This window comes from Myxocyprinus asiaticus, chromosome 11 (genome assembly GCF_019703515.2).
Source record: "Myxocyprinus asiaticus isolate MX2 ecotype Aquarium Trade chromosome 11, UBuf_Myxa_2, whole genome shotgun sequence".
Classification (NCBI taxonomy): domain Eukaryota; kingdom Metazoa; phylum Chordata; class Actinopteri; order Cypriniformes; family Catostomidae; genus Myxocyprinus; species Myxocyprinus asiaticus.
Window position 1 is genome coordinate 20,988,541 of NC_059354.1, and position 23,821 is coordinate 21,012,361.

A 23,821-nucleotide genomic window follows, 5' to 3' on the forward strand; every position below is an offset into this window, starting at 1 on the left:
TAAAAAAAAAAATCAGCTTTTATCAGGACACTGATATGGACTGGACTCACATCTTGAGTGTACATTTTATAAATATTTTTTAAATGTACTGTTCATTTCTTTGAGCAAAAAATTATGAAAAATTTCTGTGAGTGCACCTTTAAACGATAACATTTTGAAAATGTTTAAATTCTCCTACATTAAGTGATAAACAGCGCCCCAGGGGTGCACAATGCAACTAAATTAGCAAAGCAAATAAGCTGAAAACAACAGAAAATGCCACAACAACAAAATTAAGCCCCAACTCAATTATCAGAATAGAATTATAAATAAAAAAAAATGCTGTACTTATCTCTCCTGAAGTACTCCAAACAACCGGGTTTTTACCAGAAATCTTCTAATACATATAACTTCATCAACAATTCCAAAATGGCATCAAATCATTCATCAAAAGGTTATTTCTAGCATACGTGGAGTCTCTTCTGTTTAGATTTACAAGATGGAAACCCATCAAGCGTTGACCAGGGAACTTCCCTTCGGAGTGACTTGAAGTGGGACATGCAGCTCTATGCTTCTGAGCAGCCTCATTATCTCGCATGCATTTAGTCCAAAGTTCCTTTCAAGGCAAGTTAGTCTCCACAGCAGCCATTTTGTGAACACTGCAGGCAGCTATTTTCTATGGATACAAGTGGCATAGAAATACAGCTCCTATCTACTTGAATGGTAGGTAAAGAATATGATCACGTTACATAGTTCAAATCAGCAGTAAACTCTGACAAAAATGAAAGCATAAATTGTGCATCTTTAGCGGAGATCAAGGAGAAAAAAAAAACAAAAACGCTATTTTCAGGGCGGTCCAGCCAATGCGTATGCTCGTCCTCGAGTTAACTGACAGGCGATATCTGTATCTAACAGATCATTGGAGATTTTACCTTTAAGGAGGGATCAGTTCCAATTTCTTATTACAAGTGGTCTGTCTTGGGCTAAATCGTGTCTGATTGAGTCAGACTTCCATACAACTTAAAATGCAGTGTTTGTGTTATGACTTAATTTAGTTAATTCTGTTGTGTTGTAGCTTATTATCGTTGCGTTTTTAGCTTTTATTGGCTCGGTAATTTGGTTGTGTTGTGCACCTTTCAGCCACCGTAGTACAATAAGGCTTTTGCCTACACATACAAGTAGGACCACAAACTTATCCAAAAAAATAAAACTTTGAACATCCCGTCTCAGTCAGTTTCTAATGTTAAAGAGGCTGAAGCGACTCTCAAACGTTTACCACTGATGGGTGAATGAACCAACTTCTTGCACCGTAAAATACTGAAAACTTAATTTAATGATATTAACCTAGTGACATACATCATTGAAATGTATTAAATATATAGCATTTAAAGTAATTGAAAAACAAAATGTCCCTCAAAATATTGTTTTCTTTAAATGCAAAACAGGGTGCAGGACAACAACAAAAAGTAGATAACATCATGTTGGGACTGCAGACTAATATTTGTTTTATTAAATATAATGCACATCACACACCAAAGATGACCCTGAGATCTGCCAGAGACAGCTTAGTGAATGAGGATCCAGTACCAGACAAGACTTTCTGGGCCAGCTCCTTCTTCTTCTCCTGTAGAGAGGAGATCTTGTCCTCCACTGTACCTTCACACACAAACCTATGGGGAGAACCACATGGCACGATCCACTCACAGGCAATATAGTTGTGAAACCATTTTGGAATGCATTTATTTAAATATTCAAAAACTATTCAATACATATTAAAATATTGAAAATGCAGGACATAAGTTGGCCATAAATGTAAACACATTAGTAAACCATTCAATGAGACTGCTGCAATGAGTTTAATTTCATTAGTACCCCATATCTTCAGATAATATTTTGCCCCATGTCTCTTTTTCATTAATCAAGCAGCCAATATTGCTAAACAATCCTTTTCTGTATAGGCATAACTTGAAGCATCTATGATTGATTAAAAGCAACATCAGCTCCCTACCTGTGTATTGTAACATCCCGGTGCTGTCCCACCCTATAGATCCGATCACATGCCTGGTCCTCAAGTGCTGGGTTCCTGTGAATGAAGGCCCAGTTCTGATACTTGTCTATCTAGTCTCTATGAAGTATTCCAGTTGCATACCATTTTGCAGGACTTTGTAACAGACTGACCTCTCAAAATTCAAGCATACAAACAAATGGTTGGAGTATATTAGATTTAACACTAATACATCGACACTGTTCGACACAATCATGCAAAAGACCTGCAATGTGTCTCACCAGTGCATGTCGATAAGGAAAAGATGATTCCCTCCAATGAGATTAATTCCCACACCTCCAGCACACAGAGACACCAGCATCACCTGCAATATAAAAACCCTTCAATGAATATGATGTTTCTTAATTTTGGCAAGCAAAGCAATTGTACACATACGCAGCCAGTTATAAGCAGTCAATTCGTTACACAACTAAATATAAAAAGGACCATTTTGTCTTAATGAGCCTCTGTGTCTTTGGTATTAAAGAATAAAGCATATACCTGTGGTCCTTTAGGGTTAGTGTTAAACTCCTCCACTAGGTCCATTCTGCGTTTAGGATTGACTGTGCCATCAATTACAGCAAACTTCAGACCCATTTTCTCCAGGTGACCAGCAACAATGTTTAGCATACTGGTCCACTGAGACACAATCACACTGACAACCAGGGTCCAAAATTAACACTTGCCGAGCACCAAATGGGGGTAAAAATGGGCTTTGATGAGTAAATAAAACTGATTTGTAAGAATGACGGTCTCGCTCATGTAAGTAACATGATTCAATTCAAACATATAAATGTACTTTCTAATTACTCAAAAATGGGAATTATTCATGTGGATCTTCTAATGAAGAAACTCAGATAGGGAACAAAAGATATTAAAAGGTTTAATGGTTGATCTAAATGAAACTGTAGTCAACATACCTTTTCTGATCTTTCTTTCGAATTTCTCTCAACTCTGTCAGAATGGCTGAAATCTTAAATTAAAATGATCAAACAAAACATCACAAAGAGCATTAGCATGTCAGATATACCCAGATAACCTGTCACAAACATGACCACATAATGCACATGCATTAGAGACAGCAGGGTACAGCAGAGGATATGGTCACCTTAGTGCTTTCACGACTCTCCTGGAAGATTTCTGAGCTGAAGCGGCTGCCGTTGAGAGAGACAGTGTCTTTCAGGTCAGAGTCTGAAGGTTCAGACAAAGACAGAGCACATAGCTGCTCTTCAAGAGACAGAGCTACACCATCACCCTGCAGCTCTGACTGATCCAGAGTCTGTCAAAACACACCATAGACACACTTAAGGTGCAGTCACCTTTCCACATGCTTAGCCCCCCCCCCGGGTTAAGCATGTGGAAAACCTGTAAAAACTACATGTCAAGAAGCTTTTTTTTAATGCTACACTTTATAATTTGGGCAAGTGAAGTTATAAAGAAACTCGCCGCTAAACATTCAATGTAGCTGTGCAAGCATTGCCCACAGAGATGTCACTGTGAAACAAAGCAGCATCCTATTGGTCAATGTTATAAATTCAAGTCTTAACAGTTCACCAAACTTGAACTCCACACAAAATCTGTGGCGGAAAACGTTCACCTCCGTTTCACCATGCAAATGTAAATGTGACCCAGCCTTTAGACTGTGGCAGTATATGAGAGTGTGAAGTAAAGGTCTATTCACACAAAGCACAAATTTTCGGTGCAAATATTTGTTTCGAACAAGCTTTTAAATAGGAACAATGGATTCCTATGGTGCTATTTACATCAGGTCCAATAATTTTGTTTTTTTAGTAAGATTTTAGCTTTTTGTAATTTTTCCCCAGAGTCATTGCCGTTACACAATCCAATGTGTTGGTAAATGGCAAACACCGGCATTGGATGTAAAGATGCGATTACGCACCCCCTGAAAATTATAAACTTAAAACTCAATAGTCGCAGTTAATAAACTTTTTGTTCTACAAACTTTAAACCATTAGGTTTTATAAAGTCTGGTTATAATATACAGAATGTACATGTATCCTAAATATGCATATATATATATATATATATAAAGGTGCATCTCAATAAATTAGAATGTCGTGGAAAAGTTCATTTATTTCAGTAATTCAACTCAAATTGTGAAACTCGTGTATTAAATAAATTCAATGCACACAGACTGAAGTAGTTTAAGTCTTTGGTTCTTTTAATTGTGATGATTTTGGCTCACATTTAACAAAAACCCACCAATTCACTATCTCAAAAAATTAGAATACATCATAAGACCAATAAAAAAAAACATTTTTAGTGAATTGTTGGCCTTCAGGAAAGTATGTTCATTTACTGTATATGTACTCAATACTTCATAAGGCTGTGGTTCTCTCGGTTGGTTGTGCATCTTTTTCTTCCACACTTTTTCCTTCCACTCAACTTCCTGTTAACATTCTTGGATACAGCACTCTGTGAACAGCCAGCTTCTTTGGCAATGAATGTTTGTGGCTTATCCTCCTTGTGAAGGGTGTCAATGATTGTCTTCTGGACAACTGTCAGATCAGCAGTCTTCCCCATGATTGTGTAGCCTAGTGAACCAAACTGAGAGACCATTTTGAAGGCTCAGGAAACCTTTGCAGGTGTTTTGAGTTGATTAGCTGATTGGCATGTCACCATATTCTAATTTTTTGAGATAGTGAATTGGTGGGTTTTTGTTAAATGTAAGCCAAAATCATCACAATTAAAAGAACCAAAGACTTAAACTACTTCAGTCTGTGTGCATTGAATTTATTTAATACACGAGTTTCACAATTTGAGTTGAATTACTGAAATAAATGAACTTTTCCACGACATTCTAATTTATTGAGATGCACCTGTATATATATATATATATATATATATATATATATATATATATATATATATATATATATATATATATATATATATATATACACACACACACACACACACACAAACACACTGTTGTACTTTTACTCACCAAAGTGGCATTCAACTGATCATAATGTACAGTCAGGACATTAATAACGTGAAAAATTACTATTACAATTTGAAAAAAATGTTCAGAACTTCTTAAACTTCTTAAGAGTTCTCATCAAAAAATCGTCCACGTGCAGCAATGACAGCTTTGCAGATCCTTGGCATTCTAGCTGTCAGTTTGTCCAAATACTCAGGTGACATTTCACCCCACGCTTCCTGTAGCACTTGCCATAGATGTGGCTGTCTTGTCGGGCAATTCTCACACACCTTACAGTCTAGCTGATCCCACAAAAGCTCAATGGGGTTAAGATTCCTAACCTTTTTGTTTTTTCTGTTTCAAAAGTGGCTTTTTCTTTGCAATTCTTCCCATAAGGCCTGCACACCTGAGTCTTCTCTTTACCGTTGTATGTGAAACTGGTGTTGAGCGGGTAGAATTCAATGAAGCTGTCAGCTGAGGACATGTGAGGTGTCTATTTCTCAAACTAGAGACTCTGATGTACTTATCCTCTTTTAGTTGTACATCTGGCTTTCCACATCTCTTTCTGTCCTTGTTAGAGCCAGTTGTCCTTTGTCTCTGAAGACTGTAGTGTACACCTTTGTATGAAATCTTCAGTTTTGGGGCAATTTCAAGCATTGTATAGCCTTCATTCCTCAAAACAATGATTGACTGACGAGTTTCTAGAAAAAGCTGTTTCTTTTTTGCCATTTTTGACCTAATATTGACCTTAAGACATGCCAGTCTACTGCGTACTGTGGCAACTCAAAAACAAACACAAAGACAATGTTCAGTTTCATTTAAGGAACCAAATAGCTTTCAGCAGTGTTTGATTTAATGGCAAGTGATTTTCTAGTACCAAATTAGCAATTTAGCATGATTACTCAAGGATAAGGTGTTGGAGTGATGGCTGCTGGAAATGAGGCCTGTCTAGATTTGATCAAAAATGACTTTTTCAAATAGTGATGGTGCTGATTTTTACGTCAGTAATGTCCTGACTATACTTTGTGATCAGCTGAATGCCACTTTGGTGAATGAAAGTACCAATGTTGAAATGTCCAAGCAGTAAAACCAGTAACAAATGTATTCGTTTCGGTCTCGTTGTGAATAGTTTTCGTCAGCAGTTCTATTTGCAAATTCGGCTCAGATTTGGTGTGAATAGGCCTTACATGTGCGAGAGAGGGACAGTCACCTTCTTGAGCAGAGACAGATGGCAGCAGCACTGTCTGAGCCGCAGCAGGAGTGAGAGGATGTGGATGGTGCTGGAGGCCGGAGGCTGCTGAGAGGAAGACAGCGAGTCCTGCTGAGACATCCCAAACTCCCGTGCAACTAAGACAAAAGCACAAACAAGCTGCCTATTACTTTCTTGAACTGTATCAAATGAGCCCACACAAGTCCTGACCTATTCCCAGCTATAATAAAGCCAATAAATCCATAAAGTTAGCATCGCACAACAGACTCGAAACAACTCTATAAGAGTGTCACACCTATTGAATTTTATTGCTGAAATTCACAGAAGCACTGTGCAAAACCAGCAATGGGCACGAGTATGAATTCAATCATTGCACAACTTACATTTTTTTCCATCTTTTGAGCATTACATTTTTTATATTGTGATTTGGCTGTTATTTAACATGAAAATTTAGTAAAATTAACTTGACATAACATTCTAAAAAAACTGAGTTTATGGCACAAGATGCAATCAAAGTGAGATGCTCAAAAAGCGTCCCTTTAATTCATGTGTACATAGACAAACAAACTCATTTAAAAATTGATTGCTGTCAAGGACAGGCCTACGATAGGCTTAAGCCTTGTTCTAACCAGGTTAAGAACCAGGCAATAAGAATCCAGCCACAAGCAATCTGTCTGTCCATACTGATCATGACATGGCTGCTTTTACGTTATCTTTTACACTTGACTAATAAAATCAGAAATCAGAACAGCCTGGTGGAACAATATTTATTGAACAGAAATCCCTTTATGCTTAACCGTCCCATATTTGTGTGCCGAAAAGTTGGCAATCCTATCCGTAACACATTATTGTGGCATACCATTATATGATGCATTAGTCCTTTTTCAAAGCTTGTTCAAACTTTTTGTGGTTAAAAATCGAGAGAAATTACTAACTCTATACGTAATAATCCTGATTAATTTTTCATTTCCACGATGCAGTCACATTTTTGCATCAAAATTTTGGATCAGATCTAAGTAGGACAATGGCTTATCAGTTCTTCAGGCTTCAGTGTTAAAAGATCTCGGCAAGACCATGAGAGCCCAGCCCACCAACTGCCACCAACAAATTCTGGATGTTCTCAGAGGCTGTAAAGTAGGTACGCTGGGCCATTAACTCAGCAGGGAGTTCAGTCATTGGTGCTGTTAACACTCACTGTGTAACGACTCCCAAATATGTAAATTCAGCTTACAAATGAAAATAAGAAAATATAAAGAAAATGGAAGATTGGCTAGTGAAACACCAGCTTAAAGAACACCAGAATAGACCATTATCAAATGCTCACAAACTGATAATATTCTGTCCATTGTTTACAATACAGAGTAGTATGACAGAGAGAGCATACCTTTCTCAAAAGGATTACTATTGTCCCCTTTTTTAGCGTTTCCTCCTTCGTGTCTCTTCAGATAGTTCTGAAGTGTGGACCTGGGGAGGATAAAGACAAGCCAAGATGTCCATGTGAAATCATGCATATAGACTGTGTTAAAAATATCAATACGACGACACATTGCGATGCGCATATTGATGCAACTGCTGTCGTCTCGATTAGGCAGCACTTTGAAAGTTTGAGGGTGGCAATAGCTTTCACGTGATACAAATTGGCTGTTTCAATAACTTAAGCAGCTGACAAAAATTTTAAATATGGAAGCATTTTAGCTTTCTGCCAAAACCCAGCAGTTGGGAGTTAGACATGACTCATCACAGTGAGGGTAAAATAGAACAACTATATTAAGGAAATTAAATTAATGCAGGCTAATATATCTTTTCACTTGATCTTAGGACAGCATATTTTGCACTGTCTGCATTTATAAATTAAAATATGAGCTATTTGAGTTCTTTTAAAGGGATAGTTCACCCAAAAATAAATACTCACCCTCATGCCATCCCAGATGTTTATACTTTCTTCAGCAGAACACAAAGATTTTTAGAAGAATATTTCAGCTCTGTAGGTCCATACAATTCAAGTGGATGGTGATCAGCACTTTAAAGCTCCAAAAACACAGACAATTGTAGTAAAAGTAATCCATACTCCATATTATCACTTTTGGTGAGGAACAGATCAATATTTAAGTCCTTTTCACTCAAATTGTTTACAACCTGCAGAGCTGAGATATTCTTCTAAAAATCTTTGTTTGTGTTTTGCTGAAAAAAGAAAGTCATACACATCAGGGATGGCATGAGGGTGAGCAAATGATGAAAGAATTGTATTTTTGGTTGAACTATCCCTTTAAACGTACTACTTACGGTTTCATGTAATGATTATTATAAAACTCTTCTTGTATTATAAATTCAAGAACGGTTTGTAGAAATTAGTTGTATTTTAATTGAATAAGTTAAGTCGTTTAATCCTAGAGGCTTTGCCTTACCTGTTGCACACTTTATTGCATAAAAACAGCATTTGATTTTGAACCAGAATATTTTAAAATATAGTAACGGTGGTATAAAACACATCAAAATCAGAAAGAAGAAAAGGCCATACATAGTAAGTCATTTGCTTTTTGGTAACATTATTTATTTTACTTTTCTAATCTGATGGACCTTACTGTGTTTTAAATAGCTTAAAATTCAAGGTTTTGTCGATACTGTTATACAGTTTAAAATAAACACCTGTTACATATTCTTAAATTAAAAAAGGGCTCAAAAAAGGGCTTACTATAGGGCTCAGGACAAAACTTGTTTCAAAATTAACCTGTATCGTAATGTGGCCTCTGTCTCGTGATGTGTCTCGTATTGTGACATTGTTGGTGATATACAGAACTATTTAATATGCATGTAGATGGGGGTTCAAAGAGACAGTATACCTGGATTGTGCAAACACAACATCATATACAGACTGCTCATCTTCAGACAGCTTCAACCTGTGAACCTCACAGGTCCGATCAGGCAAAGAGACCTAAAACAGAGTTTGTTCCATGACTTTTCCAAAAGTTAGGGCAATTTCTAAGCAATTAAATAGTTTAAGGCAGAACAAAACTACAAAAATTATCCTCAATATAGACATTTCCATTAACATTTCCATAACTTCCATGTAGGATTGTATGAATTTCCTGGACTTTTCCAGGCCTGGAAATCACAATTTAAAATTTCCTGATATTCCCAGGTGTTTCCTAATGACTGTGGAAACCCTATGAGAACAACTCAAAAGGGTACATGGTGTTAATGTGTGTACCAGTGGTTTGCCAGTAGAGTCCAGCTGGTCTTTGGTCCTGCGTAGCAGCAGTGCTCTAGTGAGGATGTTCAGTCTCTCTCCTCCTCTCTTTGAGCCGTTATCTACCTGAGCCTTCCACAGCTTATACTCATCAAATGGAGAGCATCTCAGAAACCTAAATAGCACATGCAAAAGTAGAGTCACCAACTACGACAGTAAAGGAGGTTAAGTAGTTTGCGACAAAGTGAGTGAGTTTAGTGTGATCATATCCTATGCATACTTCAGCAGTGAGTACATATCCAGCAGGTTGTTCTGAATAGGGGTTCCAGTGACAGCCCAGCGTGATCTGGCCCGCAACTTACACACCGCCATGGACGTCTGGACTTTAGGGTTCTTAATGTTGTGAGCCTCATCGAGAATCACACGTGCCCAGGCAACACGTAAGAGAGGAGGCAGGTTTGAAGCCTAAAATAAAAATAAAAAATCTAGCAACTACTTAAAGTAACTTCTGAGTGACACTGGGGAAAGTCCAATTAAAAGAATCTATCAAAAGTTGAGGTCACTATTCCATACCACATAATCAGAGTCTTGAGAGGGTTTCTCTGCATCCTCTTTCCGGACAGGGATCTCCTTAGAGACCAGACTATATGTGGTGATCACAACATCATGCTCAGCAAGTCTGGTGGGGAGACAGATTGGAGAATGAAATTGAGAGATTGGGCAATGGCGAGAATGCAAAACAAATAAAGCGCAAGAGCTAAAGAAAGTGAAAGAAAAGACTGTTTTTCGACAAAGATGAAAGATATAGTGTGTGCATGATTCTATTGATGTTGGCATGTTTGTAAGTGTGCACCCTACATGCTTGCACTCCTCTGTCGGTTGGGGCCATGGTACAAGCACACACTGAGGCAACTACTCTTCACACGCTTTTCAATTTCTTTCTTCCAGTGATGCACCAGAGAAGCAGGACAGATGATCAATGTCCCCTGAGAAGCCACTAAGGTTGAATCTGAGGACATTAAACGGTAATCACTATCCTATACATACAACCCTACATATATATGAGTATTTAACAGCTTTGCAAAAGACTGCAGAGAGCCAAAATCAGACAATATAACAGACAAGATAAAAAAAAATAATAATAATAAAAAAAAAAAAGGGTGGGGGGGGTGGGGGGGGAGACAGACATCTCTATAAGATCCCAGAGTGTGAGCAATTATTCAGTGATGGATACCATTTTTAGAGATCCACTCCTCCAGTTTATTATCTTTCTTCTTCTGAGTAAGAATGAGACAGATCATAGTGAGGGTCTTTCCCAGGCCCATGTCATCAGCTTAAGAAATAAAAATACATTAAAACAAACTTTAATTGTCATGGTGACACAATTGTCTTAAATGTGGAAGGTGAGCAAGAGTTTCCAACATTATGACATAACATGCAAGACCTTAAATTTAAAGCACATTCTGACAATGTTTTTCTTCTTAACAGAGCTCTTATTATTACCCAGAATTCCCCCGCAGGGTTTCTGTGTCTCTCTCCACAGCAGCCAGGTCAGAGCTCTCCTCTGGTGAGGCAACAGTTCCACCTAGTGACGGAAGAGCATCATGCCAGAGTCACTTCACCTGCACAGCATTTACACCAATTTAACTGTACCTTCAAAGTCAAGAAAAACATTCTTTGCAAACCCAAAACCTAAACAAGCACATTACAAGTATTCTAATGTCCTCAAATGAATTCTAAATTTTCTCCAAACATATAATGTTACATAATGTCACATGATAGCAGCAGAGCCATTTCTGAATTATTTAATTTTGTAATTTTGTATAAGTGGTGTGTACACATTAAAGTTTACAATAACATTAAAGTGGATAATAGAGACCTACAGTGGCTCCAAATAAAGCCAAAGAATTTGGACTCTTAAAACACACTTAGAAATGTATGAATGTCGTTGAAAGACAAAATTAGGTATGTAAGGTTTTTAATTTTATATACATATCAAGACAAAAGGTATTTGGACCAGCCCTCTACAGACGCATTGAAGAATTAATCGCCACTGGCTTGAAAATTTTTGTTTCTCCTGGGCAGACTTTTGACATGAAATGTAAGTGTAATTAAAAAAGTAAACTGAAAAAGATATTAAGCAAACTGGGACAGGGGTGTCTTCACGCACACATATTATATATACATACATATTTAACATCAACGCTTTTTAACATGTGCAAATTCCACATTCTATCAGTTAGGGTTGCCACGGTGTACAGTGTTACCGGTTTTACTCGGTGCAAGGGACAACACCAGTGTGAAATTTTATACCGGGTAAAAGGGGAAAACATTACGAATGGAACTTCCGATATCAATACAATAGCCTAATAGAACAGCCTTAAATAAATAAATGTTGCCTAATGAAGTGTTTCCGACCTATGATAAATGAACCTAAATAACACATTGAAAGCTAGATGTTCTTTACTAACATATCAAATTGCACAGGCAGCAAATTACACACACTGACAGAAGACATTCAATTGCAGGTAGTGAATATAATGTGCATGGTGGGTAACTGTAAGACATCTCGGATTCAGAATGACACCAAAAATGCTGTTAGACACGCTTGAAGAAACACACTTTATTATATTTTTAAGAACAGATGACAGAAAAGCCATCTATGTACATGTCTGACGTGCTGTTTGTTTGGAGGCGTGCATGTACAAAAACATGTTTACCTCGAACCATGATTTATATTTCAGTGATTATCATCATCATTACAATTATGTTTACATTTATAATTGTTTTTAGATCTTAATATGTATTAGTAATTTTCCACCTGTTTTCATAGATGGATACTTGCCTGACGGTAAATGGAAATGTGGTTGTATATGTTTTTTTTTACCACTTTGTTAAAAGTTTTGCTTTTCGTTCGTTTGGAGTGCAATTTGAATTTAGAAATGTCTAGTTTAAGTGTCTCGTTTTTTAAATAATTGAATTTAATTTACAATGCAAAATCACTAAAGCAAGAATATTCACAGATCCCTCAGCAAGGGGGTTGATGATATAATTGGATATTGTGATATATCTTTTTTAAATAAAAAATATCGTGAACATATTTCTTGCATATCGCCCAGCCCTTAGAGTGAACAAAACTAATTTATTCACACACATTCAACGTCATTAACCTTCCAAAGCAGCTAAACTGGGTCCTGGGATGAAAGGTAATAAAACACCAACATTAAACCCGCAACAACCCACAATAAGTGATGTATTTGCCCGGACAACGAAATACCCGACCAGTAGCCCACGATGGAGTGAATGCACAGATGAAGTAGGTTCTTTGCCAGAGAGATGTTGCCCTTCACAACTGTTAAAAAGCCATCTTTCAAAAAGTTGAACACCACACATTTTAATTGCACTTCATTTTTTTCAGTTTCATTTGAATTTTTAGCTAAAATATATAAAAAATAAAGTTTGAAATCAAGCTGCCTTGCGTTACTGTGTAGTCTATTGCTTAACAAAAATTACCCCACAGTTCCACTTACAATCTAACCAGTAGTAATAGCGGTTAGTCGGTTTGAACGTGAATACCGCACCGGTGTGAAAATTAAGGTATCGTGGCAAGTCTACTATCAATTAATTTGATGCCATGAAACTGCATAGATACGAGCGGTCACTGTTTGAAATTTCATGTCAGCCACACTGTTTTATACACATTCACATTTAAATTTCTAAACATATTCCACATCTAACATTTAAGTGCTACAATGTTAAAAGAACTTTGTAAAAAAAAAATATATATATACAATTTTTTTTTAAGTTAGGGTTACAAAATTTGGTCACATATGCAAATTATTTACTCACATTGTAGAGGGCTGTGGACACTACCTGGTTGCTGTACTTAGTGGAACATGTCAATAGTTAATGTGGAAGGACACCTATGTGAAATTGTAAGGAACTGACTTCATACATTCTCTAAAAATGAGTCTATTTACTAAAAAAAAAAAAAAAAAAAAGTACGTTCCAAGAAAACGTCTGGCATTGTTTGTTTGCAGATGACACATGGTTTGATAATGTTACATGTGATACATTGAAATTCATACACTATATGTAAAAATCTATCCTGCTGACAACGCCTGTTATTTCTTGCTACTGTAATACAGTGTTTAAGACTTTTAAATGGGACAGAATAACACGTGTGTACTGAGGCCTGAACAGCCTTGCCTTGATTCCTTTGGGATCCTGTTCCTCTGTGTCTTCTGCAGGGCAGGACTCCAGAGAGTCGTGCAGATGGTCAATGGCCTCGGTGGTGGCATTGCGGACAGCCAGCAGTCTGTTCTCAGTCATCCTGCCACCATAGAAGCCCTGGTTCTGAGGATTCTCTGCAGAGACAACCAGCCAAACCAGATCAGCAACATCATTTCATAAACTCACTAATGAAATGGGCACAGAAGAAACCAGCTTGTAGATGAATTAAATGAAACAATACCTCCAAACATTTGTGTGTAGCCCTTGCTCAGGCCCAGTGAGCTGCTAGAAGCTTCCTGCAGCATGAAGGTTGGAGCTGTGGGCAAGTGGATGGTGCTTCCAGGTCGGATGAAAGGATTGGACTGGATGGGTGCAGGTTTCTTTTCTGCCTCACTGCCTTTATCCTGAGACTCTATAAATTAATAATAAAGAGGATTTAATTTATATCTTAGCACTCATTCTTGGTGTCTGGCCATTGAATTCAGCTGTTTTTTACAGTAATTGTTAGACTCATGTAAGACAGTTTGTGAAAGTTCAGCACCATTAATAGGTTATAGCATACTTTTGTTTATTTTGGTAAAAATACAGACATTATCAGTAAAAAGGTCCAACAGTGGTAGTTTTTTCTTAAGAAAATTCGTTATTTTAATGTTTACAAAAATAAATTATGTCTATGTTTTATCAGTGTTATCGAATCGGTCTTATTATTTTGTACGGCGGCATGGTTTGGAAAATTGAGCATTTGTAATCAACTTGCAAAGAAAATGGTTAAAATAGCCAGTAAAATTACTGGAGTGAGTCGAACACAGATGTCGGCCTTGTTTGATAAGCAGGTTATTGGGAAGGCTAATGCCATCATCACTCAACCTGGCCACCCCTTATCAGGACAGTTTGCACTGATAACTAAGGTTGCCCCTGACCAAAGATTTTCCTAGTCAACTAGTAGTTGTTAGTTTAAGCCATTAGTCGACTAGTTGTTGCATGTTTATTATATTAATTTAATTATTTGTGTGTGTGTGTGTGTATATATATATATATATATATATATATATATATATAGTTGCAATCAAAATTATTCAACCCCCCCCGCCCCCAAGACAGTAAGGATTTACAAAGGTAAGCTTTTCTGATGACCCAGTTATATCAGTTGAGTGACACATTCAAAGTCATAGTGTGAATATATAAACTAATATTTCTAAATAGCAGGATTTTTCAGCCATGTCATAATTATTCAATCCCTACTGCATGTAGCTGTTTCTTAAGTATGTAAAATATTTAATTAAATATTTAATTTTATTTATTTATCACACATTATACATTTGCACATATACAGTGAAATTCTTTTTTTTTTTTCACATATCCCAGCTAAGCTGGGGTCAGCCATGATACGGCGCCCCTGGAGCAGATAGGGTCAAGGGCCTTGCTCAAGGACCCAACAGTGGCATCTTGGCAGTGCTGGGGCTTGAACTCCCAACCTTCTGATCAGTAACCCAGAGCCTTAACCGCTGAGCCACCACTGCCCCCAAGTCTACACAAGTAATTGTTTTAAAACAAAATTAAGTCATCAATCTGCAATGGAACTTATTTAAGTTTTTTAATTTAAGTTTAGCGTTGTAAGCAAAAATGTATTTCTATGCAAAAAATGCAATTAAAAATAAGCTGTCTCAAAAGCTAATAGAGGAGATTATTTCATTACACAAGAAAGGTCATGGCTAAAAGTACATTTCCAAAGCACTTCAATTTCCAATAGACAAAGTTGGCAGCACCATTCATAACTTTTTTAAATATGGTACAACAGCAACCTTCTTGGGGTGTGGAAGAAAGCAAAACTTCACCAAGGGAAATGTTGACTCCAGTTGACTGAATATTCAAGAAGTAATTAGGAAAGACCTGTGGAGTCCTGGAAGAAGGTTTTATAGATGTATGACACTAAACTGAAAATGAGTTTTAGACCCATGGGTCAGCAGTACGTCTGGAGTAAGATGACAAGGTGATGACAAGAACGACACCATCCCCACAGTCAAGCATTGAGGAGGGTCAGTCCTGTTATGTGGGTGTTTTGCAGCTGCAGGAAACGGCTATCCTGACTATGTGACTGACACCATGCATTCTTTCAGGTATCAGGCCATTTTGGCATGAAAAATGTGATGCCTTCAGTGTGTAAATTGAAGCTCGGTGATCACTGGACTTTCCAGCAAGACAATAACACCAAGGATACATCCAAGTTGTCCAAAATCTGGTTCAGGGATAGATCGTGGAATGTCCTTAAATGGCCCTTTCAGTCCATTATTAAAATCCCACTGCAAACCTTTGTTGGGATTTCAAGGAAGCAGTGGCAGCACAGAAACCAAAGAATGTCCATGAGCTGGAAGCTTTTACTCATGAGAAATTTGTAAAAATTCTAATAGAGAGGTGTCCGAAGCCTGAGAACACTTACCTGAAACATTTATTTGCAGTTATTAAGGATAAAGGATGCTCCACAAATGATTGACTTTGGGGGTTGAATATTTTTGACATGACATTTGTGGAGAGAATTAGTTATTTTTAATTTTTAAATTTGAGTAAACTGAACTCTTTTCTCAAAATCACTCAAATGTGTATTAAAAACTTACTTTGACTGTTTACTGAGGTTTTAGTTGATGTGTTTTAATTCACATCACCAGAATGTATTGCTGGTCAGGGGGGTTGAATAATTTTGATGGCAACTGTGTGTGTGTGTGTGTGTGTGTGTGTATGTATGTATATATATATATATATATATATATATATACACACACACACATTTTGGGGGGGGCATAAGAAAATGGTTTGAGTTCCAGGGCTGAGAAAGAATGTTATAAGTAACATTGCTAACACTGTTCTACATTACAGAGAAATACTAAACCGTAATAATGAGCCTTTAAAATATAAATTTAACAAGCGCACGCACAAAGCAAGCCGCAGCGACACCGGCAAAAGCTGTAATGATTCTGAATGTGTCAGAAAAACCAGAAAGGAGACTGTCAGAACATTTTGTTAATTTTATAGAGAAATGCACATTAGGGTTGTGCCAACAGACGATGATCTCGGGGATCGACGATGGTCAGAGTGATCGCCAATAGGTGATGCCTTTGACCATGTCAAGACGATACTTGGCTCGTTTTCCCATTAATGTATTAATTATTATTATCAAATTAATATTACAGATAATTTGCCCATAGACACAGACATGCACTTGAAGAAACACTTTGTTATATTTTTAAGAACAGATGACAGAAAAGCCGTCTATGCGCACGTAGGGCCTATGACACGCAGGCGTGCAGTCTCGTGGAACACAATTTTTTTTTTGTTGCAAGAACAGTATCGTCTATGAGTGCTGCAAATGACCTCAGACATCTCAGCTCAGGAGGTGTTTTGAGTTCAGTTCACTTTATTTCCACAGAGCAGTTCATTGTGACCAACTCTGCAGCCTATAGACTACATCTGTGATTAAAACATAAAATAATACAAAAACATGCTCACCTCGAACCATGATTTATATTTCAGTGATTGTTATCATCATTATAATTATTATTTTTACATTTATAATTGTTTTTATGTCTTCATTTGTGTAAGTAATTTTCCGCCTGCATGTTTAGACGGATTCTTGCCTGATGATAAATGGAAAGGTGTGTGTGTGTGTGTGTATATATATATATATACATACTACATACACATACACATACATACATACATACACACACACACACACACACACACACACACACACACACACAGTGCAATCTTTGCAAATTTATTAAAAATATAAAATGAAAAAAAAAAAAAAGAGAAACAAATCACATGTCCATAAGTATTCACAGCCTTTGCCATGACACTCAAAATTGAGCTCAGGTGCATCCTGTTTCCACTGATCATCCTTGAGATGTTTCTACAACTTGATTGGAGTCCACCTGTGGTAAATTCAGTTGATTGGACATGATTTGGTAAGGCACACACCTGTCTATATAAGGTCCCGCAGTTAACAGCGTATGTCAGAGCACAAACCAAGCCATGAAGTCCAAGGAATTGTCTGTAGACCTCCGAGACAGGATTGTATCGAGGCACAGATCTGGGGAAGGGTTGAAGGTCCCAATGAGCACAGTGGCCTCCATCATCCGTAAATGGAAGAAGTTTGGAACCACCAGGACTCTTCCTAGAGCTAGCCGACTGGCCAAACTGAGTGATCGGGGGAGAAGGGCCTTAGTCAGGGAGGTGACCAAGAACCCGATGGTCACTCTGACAAAGCTCCAGCATTTCTCTGTGGAGAGAGGAGAACCTTCCAGAAGAACAACCATCCCTGCAGCACTCCACCAATCAGGCCTGTATGGTAGAGTGGCCAGACGGAAGCCACTCCTCAGTAAAAGGCACATGACAGGCCGCCTGGAGTTTGCCAAAAGGCACCTGAAGGACTCTCAGACCATGAGAAACAGAATTCTCTGGTCTGTTGAAACAAAGATTGAACACTTTGGCCTGAATGGCAAGCGTCATGTCTGGAGGAAACCAGGCACCACTCATCACCTGGCCAATACCATCCCTACAGTGAAGTATGGTGGTGGCAGCATCATGCTGTGGGGATGTTTTTCAGTGGCAGGAACTGGGAGACTAGTCAGGATCGAGGGAAAGATGAATGCTGCAATGTACAGAGACATCCTTGATAAAAACCTGCTCCAGAGCACTCTGGACCTCAGACTGGGGTGAAGGTTCATCTTCCAACAGGACAACGACCCTAAGCACACAGCCAAGATAACAAAGGAGTGGCTCCGGGACAACTCTGTGAATGTCCTTGAGTGGCCCAGCCAGAGCCCAGACTTGAACCCGATTGAACATCTCTGGAGAGATCTGAAAATGGCTGTGCACCGACGCTCCCCATCCAACCTGATGGAGCTTGAGAGGTCCTGCAAAGAAGAATGGGAGAAACTGCCCAAAAATAGGTGTGCCAAGCTTGTAGCATCATACTCAAAAAGACTTGAGGCTGTAATTGGCGCCAAAGGTGCTCCAACAAAGTATTGAGCAAAGGCTGTGAATACTTATGTACATGTGATTTTTTTTTTTTTTTTTTATAAATTTGCAAAGATTTCAAACAAACTTCTTTCACGTTGTCATTATGGGGTATTGTTTGTAGAATTTTGAGGAAAATAATTAATTTAATCCATTTTGGAATAAGGCTGTAACATAACAAAATGTGGAAAAAGTGAAGCGCTGTGAATACTTTCCGGATGCACTGTGTGTGTGTGTGTGTATATATATATATATATTATAAATTTTTTTGATCACTTCATTATTTTAATTGCTTTTTTGTTTCGTTTGGAGTGCAATTTGAATTTAGAAACGTATTTAAGTTTTTCATTTTTTAAATAATTGAATTTAATTTTCAATGCAAAATCACTAAAGCAAGAATATTCACCGATCCCTCAGCCTGGGCGTTGATGATATAATTGGATATTGCAATATATATATATATTATATATATATATATATATATATATAGTGAAGGATGGAACAAAACTAATTTATTAACACATCATGTATTTTCCCGGATAACGAAAAGCCCAACCAGTAGAGAATGCACAGATGAAGTAGGTTCTTTGCCAGAGAGATGTTGACAACTGTTGTAAAACCATCTTTCAAAAAAATGTAACAACATACATTTTAAATTGCACTTAATTTTTTCCAGTTTCATTTGAATTTTTTGTTAAAATAAATAAAAAATAAAGTTCAAAGTTTGAAATCAAGGTGTCTTGCTTTATTGTGTAGGCTTAACCCTAAACCTGCTTAATGAAAATTACCCCATAGTACCACCTAGCATTCAACCAGCGCTAATACCGGTGTTCGTCGGTTTCCAGTGGAGGTTTTTTGTTTTTTTTTCTGCGACCAACCGACCAATCAAAACTTGGTCGACCAAGACTCATCTACTAACCTTTGGTCGACTATTAGGGGGGCAGCCCTACTGATAACCTCTGGACATCGTTTTAGGTCATTAAAGACAAGAACTAAGAGATTAGTAAATTATTTTGTCCCAACAGCTCTTCAAATGCTGAATTTATTGAGAAAGAATAGAAGATAACTTTCGGGGAGGGACATATGGCCATGAATTATGTGAATGGATTGTGTTTATGTATTTCTGTATGTACTTCATTTGATGTTTTGTTAAATCTCTGCATGCAAACAAAATTTCCCTTGGGATACATATAAACTTGAACTAGCATTCACAATGCATGCATAAACAGAACGGTGCTGCACAGCAAAAGCATAGCTGTGGGTAGATTTCTGGCACTGAGCCTATTTTGGCTGCATATAACATGCCGAACTCAAAAGTCAATATTCAGATTATTGGCACATATTTTCAACAGTAAAATCGTTAACTTCTTAATTTGTTCCCCACATCTTGGTTAAATAGTGTAGTAACCCAGAAATCATGTTATTTTTTCTGAAAAGAGCCATAGTACTATTATACAGCAGAAATGCTGTGTGAAAGCTAAATGCGTTACAGACCTTTTATTAATAATAAAGCGAGTCTCACCAGCAGTGGTCGACCGATATGGGTTTTTTAATGGCCGATACCAATATCTAAAAAGCAGGAGGGCCTATATAAATGTCGATATACACAAATTAATTTAACAGCAGCAAATCAAATGTACACAAAAGTTCTTAAGTGAAACGAACCCTTATTTTATACAATATTTACGCTTATTTGCATAAACTTTCAATAAAAAAACCTTCAAAACAGATACTGTTTACTATCCATTGACAAATCTTTTGGTAGATTTTGGAACTGATACAATGGAAAGTTAACAATTGTGTTTATCGGTCAAGTGAACAAGGTTATCGGCTGATGCTGATAATCGCAAAATGGCCAAATATCAGCCGATTAACCGGCCTGACTGATTTATCGGTCTATCACTACTCACCAGGCAGAGAAGCTGTGGTCAGATTCAGAGACTCCAGAGCCTCTTCCAGCTCCTTCACTTGACTCTTCAAACGCTCCCCTTTATCTGGCAAAGCAGACACATTCACCACTGAAAGAGTAGCCTAGGAAAGATGGATGCATATGGAAAAAATAGAGTTGATGTTAATGATAACCTATCTCAGCATTATCGTAACCACCATAACATATATCATAACTAACTAAAAAAAATTAATTATTGAAAGGTTAACCTTCTTCTGCTTGAGTTGGGCTGTAAGACTGCTGTGGAGTGCCATGGGGTCCTCAGACTGACCCTTGACTTTAGAAGCAGGCTGGAAACCAGGGTAAGCAGTGAGCGTTTTCTGTACTGGTGCACCTAGAACTGGGGCACTCTGCTGGGAGCCAGGCTGTACAGATACCAGCTGAACATCATCATCTTCATCACTCCACTCACCAAATGGAGAGCTTACAGTCCCCTTCTGGTCCTTCTCCTGACTCTGGTTTGGTGTGTTCTGAACATTAAGTGCTGTAGGCTCTGTATCGGATTTGGAATTAGAAGTGCTTTTCTTGTCAGAGAACACGTTGTCTTTTGCCTCATTCTCCGCTGCAGCTTTCTTATCACACCCAGATGTGCTCTTTGAAGGGCTTTGTGAAGAACCACCTGTTACTTTAGACTTCTGTACCTGCTGGTCTTTGAGGCTACATGATTCACTCCTTGATCCTTGATCACTCCTAATTTCCTTCACGATGTTCGGGCTCTCAGTGCACGCCATGTCTTCTGCTGTACTCTCATTGCTTTCGCTGCCTTTTCTCTCATCATCAGACACTCTTTTCTTTATCTTCATCCCAGCAGGAAGCTTCTTATTCCTCCAAGACTCTGAAACTGCAGAATATTCTCCTTCTCTGTCCAAGCCACCTTGACTCTCCGGCCCATTCTTGTTTTCCCTTTCAATCTTTGCTGTCTTGCCATGTCCTTCTTCATTTTTAGCTTTGCCATGATCTTCAACATTTACAGGTTTATTTTCCTCTTTGATCTTTCCTCTATCAATTTCACCGTTTGGACCCCTCCGGGACTCTGAAGTTTTGTCTCGTTTGACTTTGAAAGGGTTCCTTTCTGATGCGAGGCAGGAGGGTTGAAGATTTTGTTCTAATAAATCAGCCCTTCTCTCAGGTTCTTTCTGCAAGGCGGCAGAACAAATGACTTGTGGCAACAAAAGTATTCATGTTTTCTTTTGTAATTTATTGACTATGTGATTTCGTATTTGTTTTGTTTTTTTTACTGTGTAGTCTTATGTTATCTGAAGCCTCGGTTTCAAAACAAGTCTAATATGTTATATACAGTATTGCTATAGGTCTTCTAATTGTGCTTGATGTTTTGGTGAATTTTCTAACAGATCAGCCAAAATGAGGTGTTTGACCAAAATGTTGTCATTTCTTGTAAATCACAACATTTTGGTCAAACACCTCATTCTGGCTGATCTGTTAAAAAATTCACCAAAACATCAAGCACAATTAGAAGACCTATAACAATAATGTATATAACATATTAGACAACAACAATGGGTAAGACTTTTTCTTTTCTTTTTTCCCCATTGCACTGACTGTACTATGCAACTGCCCATGGCCAATCAGGTGTGGGAGGGGTGTTTATTTGTTTGATACATCAGTTCATGTCTATAATTATATTTATATATCATATATGATTATATTAACAACAAAGAGGCTTAGGGTTGATTAACTTATACAATACATTTTGAACAAAAATTATGCTAAACATACATCGTGCATGTACTGTATCTCTCTCCGTGGAACACAGCCACACCACTTCTGTCCCTCGGTTTTTCCCAGCATGCAGCGATAAAACAACCTAATTATTAAATATATAAAGTGAGCATTACCAAATGTCATGCATTGATTTCATGAAATATGTTAACCTTTGAACTTTCAGACCCACAGTAGATAGCTGTGTATGCAGTATAGGCCAACATTATATCCCTTACTTGTGTTTGTCCTGTTTTTCACTGTAAATCAGAGCCTGAAGTTCAACCATGGAGTCCTCATGCTGAAGGCAGTGAGATGGGGGAATCCTAAGAAAGATACATAAACTCAGAGCAGAGCAACACACTGGCACATGTAACTCAAAGAATTCAAACTACTTTTTCATCATATGTGTCAACAGAAATTGCTTAAAAACGAATCAAAGACGTGTATACATGAACGTGTCTTTTATGTTTGTGGAGATGCTGCTTTATACACTCACTCTGCAGGTAGTGAAAAGTTACAGGGCGAAGAATCACGCGCAGTGCAAACATAGAAACTTTTGCCCTTACTCGGCCCTTCCTTTACACCAGTCTTCAACAAGCATGTGCTGCCTGGATGACACAAGTGAATAAGCCATTTTGTTTAGTCGACACATTAATTTATCAGCTACTCTATTAACTAGACGGACTTTGCCGCTTGTGAGACCAAGCTACTTAAAAAACAATTCAATCGGAATTCTTCACACATACTGTATTTTTGTAATAAGCGAGCGTACAGTACTCACCGTGGGTTTCACAAAGGACTCTTTCCATTTTCTTATAGCAGCTGACTATTTCCATTCACTCATATCGGCATCAGTTTCTCTATGCAGGAACCCGCCGTTGTCGCAGTTTTAATGACGTAATCTGCATTTCAGCAAAGATTGTTTCAAGGCAAGTCATTCCACTCCCGGTCAGCTATTTTCTGTAGAGACATGGGCAAAAAAGTGCAGCTGCTATCTACTTGAATGGGGAAAGACCGAAATCTCCAAAACGGTTTATCAAGATTACGATCCAAGTATATATTTTAAACCAGAAGTAAAATATGACACAAATGGTTTCATAAATTGTGCTTCTTTAACTGAGATCACGCAAAAAATAAAAATAAATAAATAAATAAATAAATAAATAAAAAATAAAAAAATCCTAGTTAAGCTAAATAATAATAATAATAATAATAATTTTAACTCTTCTGTCCTTTTCTCGTCCAGTTACAGTCAGGCACTTACAATGGAAGTTAATGGGGCCGGTTTTTGTTCATTTTAAAGGCAGAAATGTGAAGCTTACAATTTTATACAAGTACTAGTTTTAATCCTTCTATTAAAACTAATGTATTATTTGAGCTGTAAAGTTGTCATTTCTACAGTCGTTTTAGGGTTTGTTGACCTTACATCGCCATGGCAACAGAGTTGTAAAATTGGCTATAACTTTAAACAGAAACGTTTAGAAAGCGAATTTATCACACTAAAATCAGGTTAACATGCATATTGTTTATGTCTTGTG

At 37.6% G+C, this 23,821-nt stretch overlaps 1 protein-coding gene across 3 annotated transcripts; it reads right to left on the minus strand.

Moving 5' to 3' along the window:
* Positions 1–1,467: 1,467 nt before the first annotated feature.
* Positions 1,468–23,170, minus strand: LOC127447861 (transcription termination factor 2-like). 3 transcript variants are annotated; one of them, XM_051710009.1, is made up of 23 exons: positions 23,065–23,170; positions 22,780–22,891; positions 22,520–22,606; positions 22,316–22,386; positions 20,771–21,696; positions 20,524–20,644; positions 13,839–14,009; positions 13,574–13,731; positions 10,868–10,949; positions 10,599–10,697; positions 10,223–10,373; positions 9,938–10,043; positions 9,645–9,829; positions 9,386–9,539; positions 9,018–9,109; positions 7,562–7,641; positions 6,178–6,314; positions 3,132–3,302; positions 2,944–2,996; positions 2,525–2,678; positions 2,266–2,348; positions 1,988–2,062; positions 1,468–1,649 (listed from the first exon to the last, which is right to left on the minus strand). In XM_051710009.1, exons 1-23 carry the CDS (start codon positions 23,117–23,119, stop codon positions 1,505–1,507), a joined length of 3,468 nt encoding a protein of 1,155 aa, XP_051565969.1. In that variant the 5' UTR covers positions 23,120–23,170; the 3' UTR covers positions 1,468–1,504. The 3 variants fall into 3 exon arrangements, with proteins under 3 accessions (XP_051565969.1, XP_051565968.1, XP_051565970.1); XM_051710008.1 differs by having other exon boundaries at positions 20,771–21,697; positions 22,299–22,386; XM_051710010.1 differs by lacking the exon at positions 22,780–22,891 and having other exon boundaries at positions 20,771–21,697; positions 22,299–22,386; positions 23,065–23,148.
* Positions 23,171–23,821: the final 651 nt, after the last annotated feature.

Excerpts from the sequence above, each read along its gene's own strand:
- LOC127447861 (XM_051710008.1), bottom strand. The coding sequence starts at position 23,119 with ATGGAAATAGTCAGCTGCTATAAGAAAATGGAAAGAGTCCTTTGTGAA. Across the intron at positions 21,698-22,298 it reads AGATACAGTACATGCACGAT|AAAGAACCTGAGAGAAGGGC; the intron begins GTATGTTTAGCA and ends GCCGCCTTGCAG. Across the intron at positions 13,732-13,838 it reads CTACACACAAATGTTTGGAG|AGAATCCTCAGAACCAGGGC; the intron begins GTATTGTTTCAT and ends TTGTCTCTGCAG.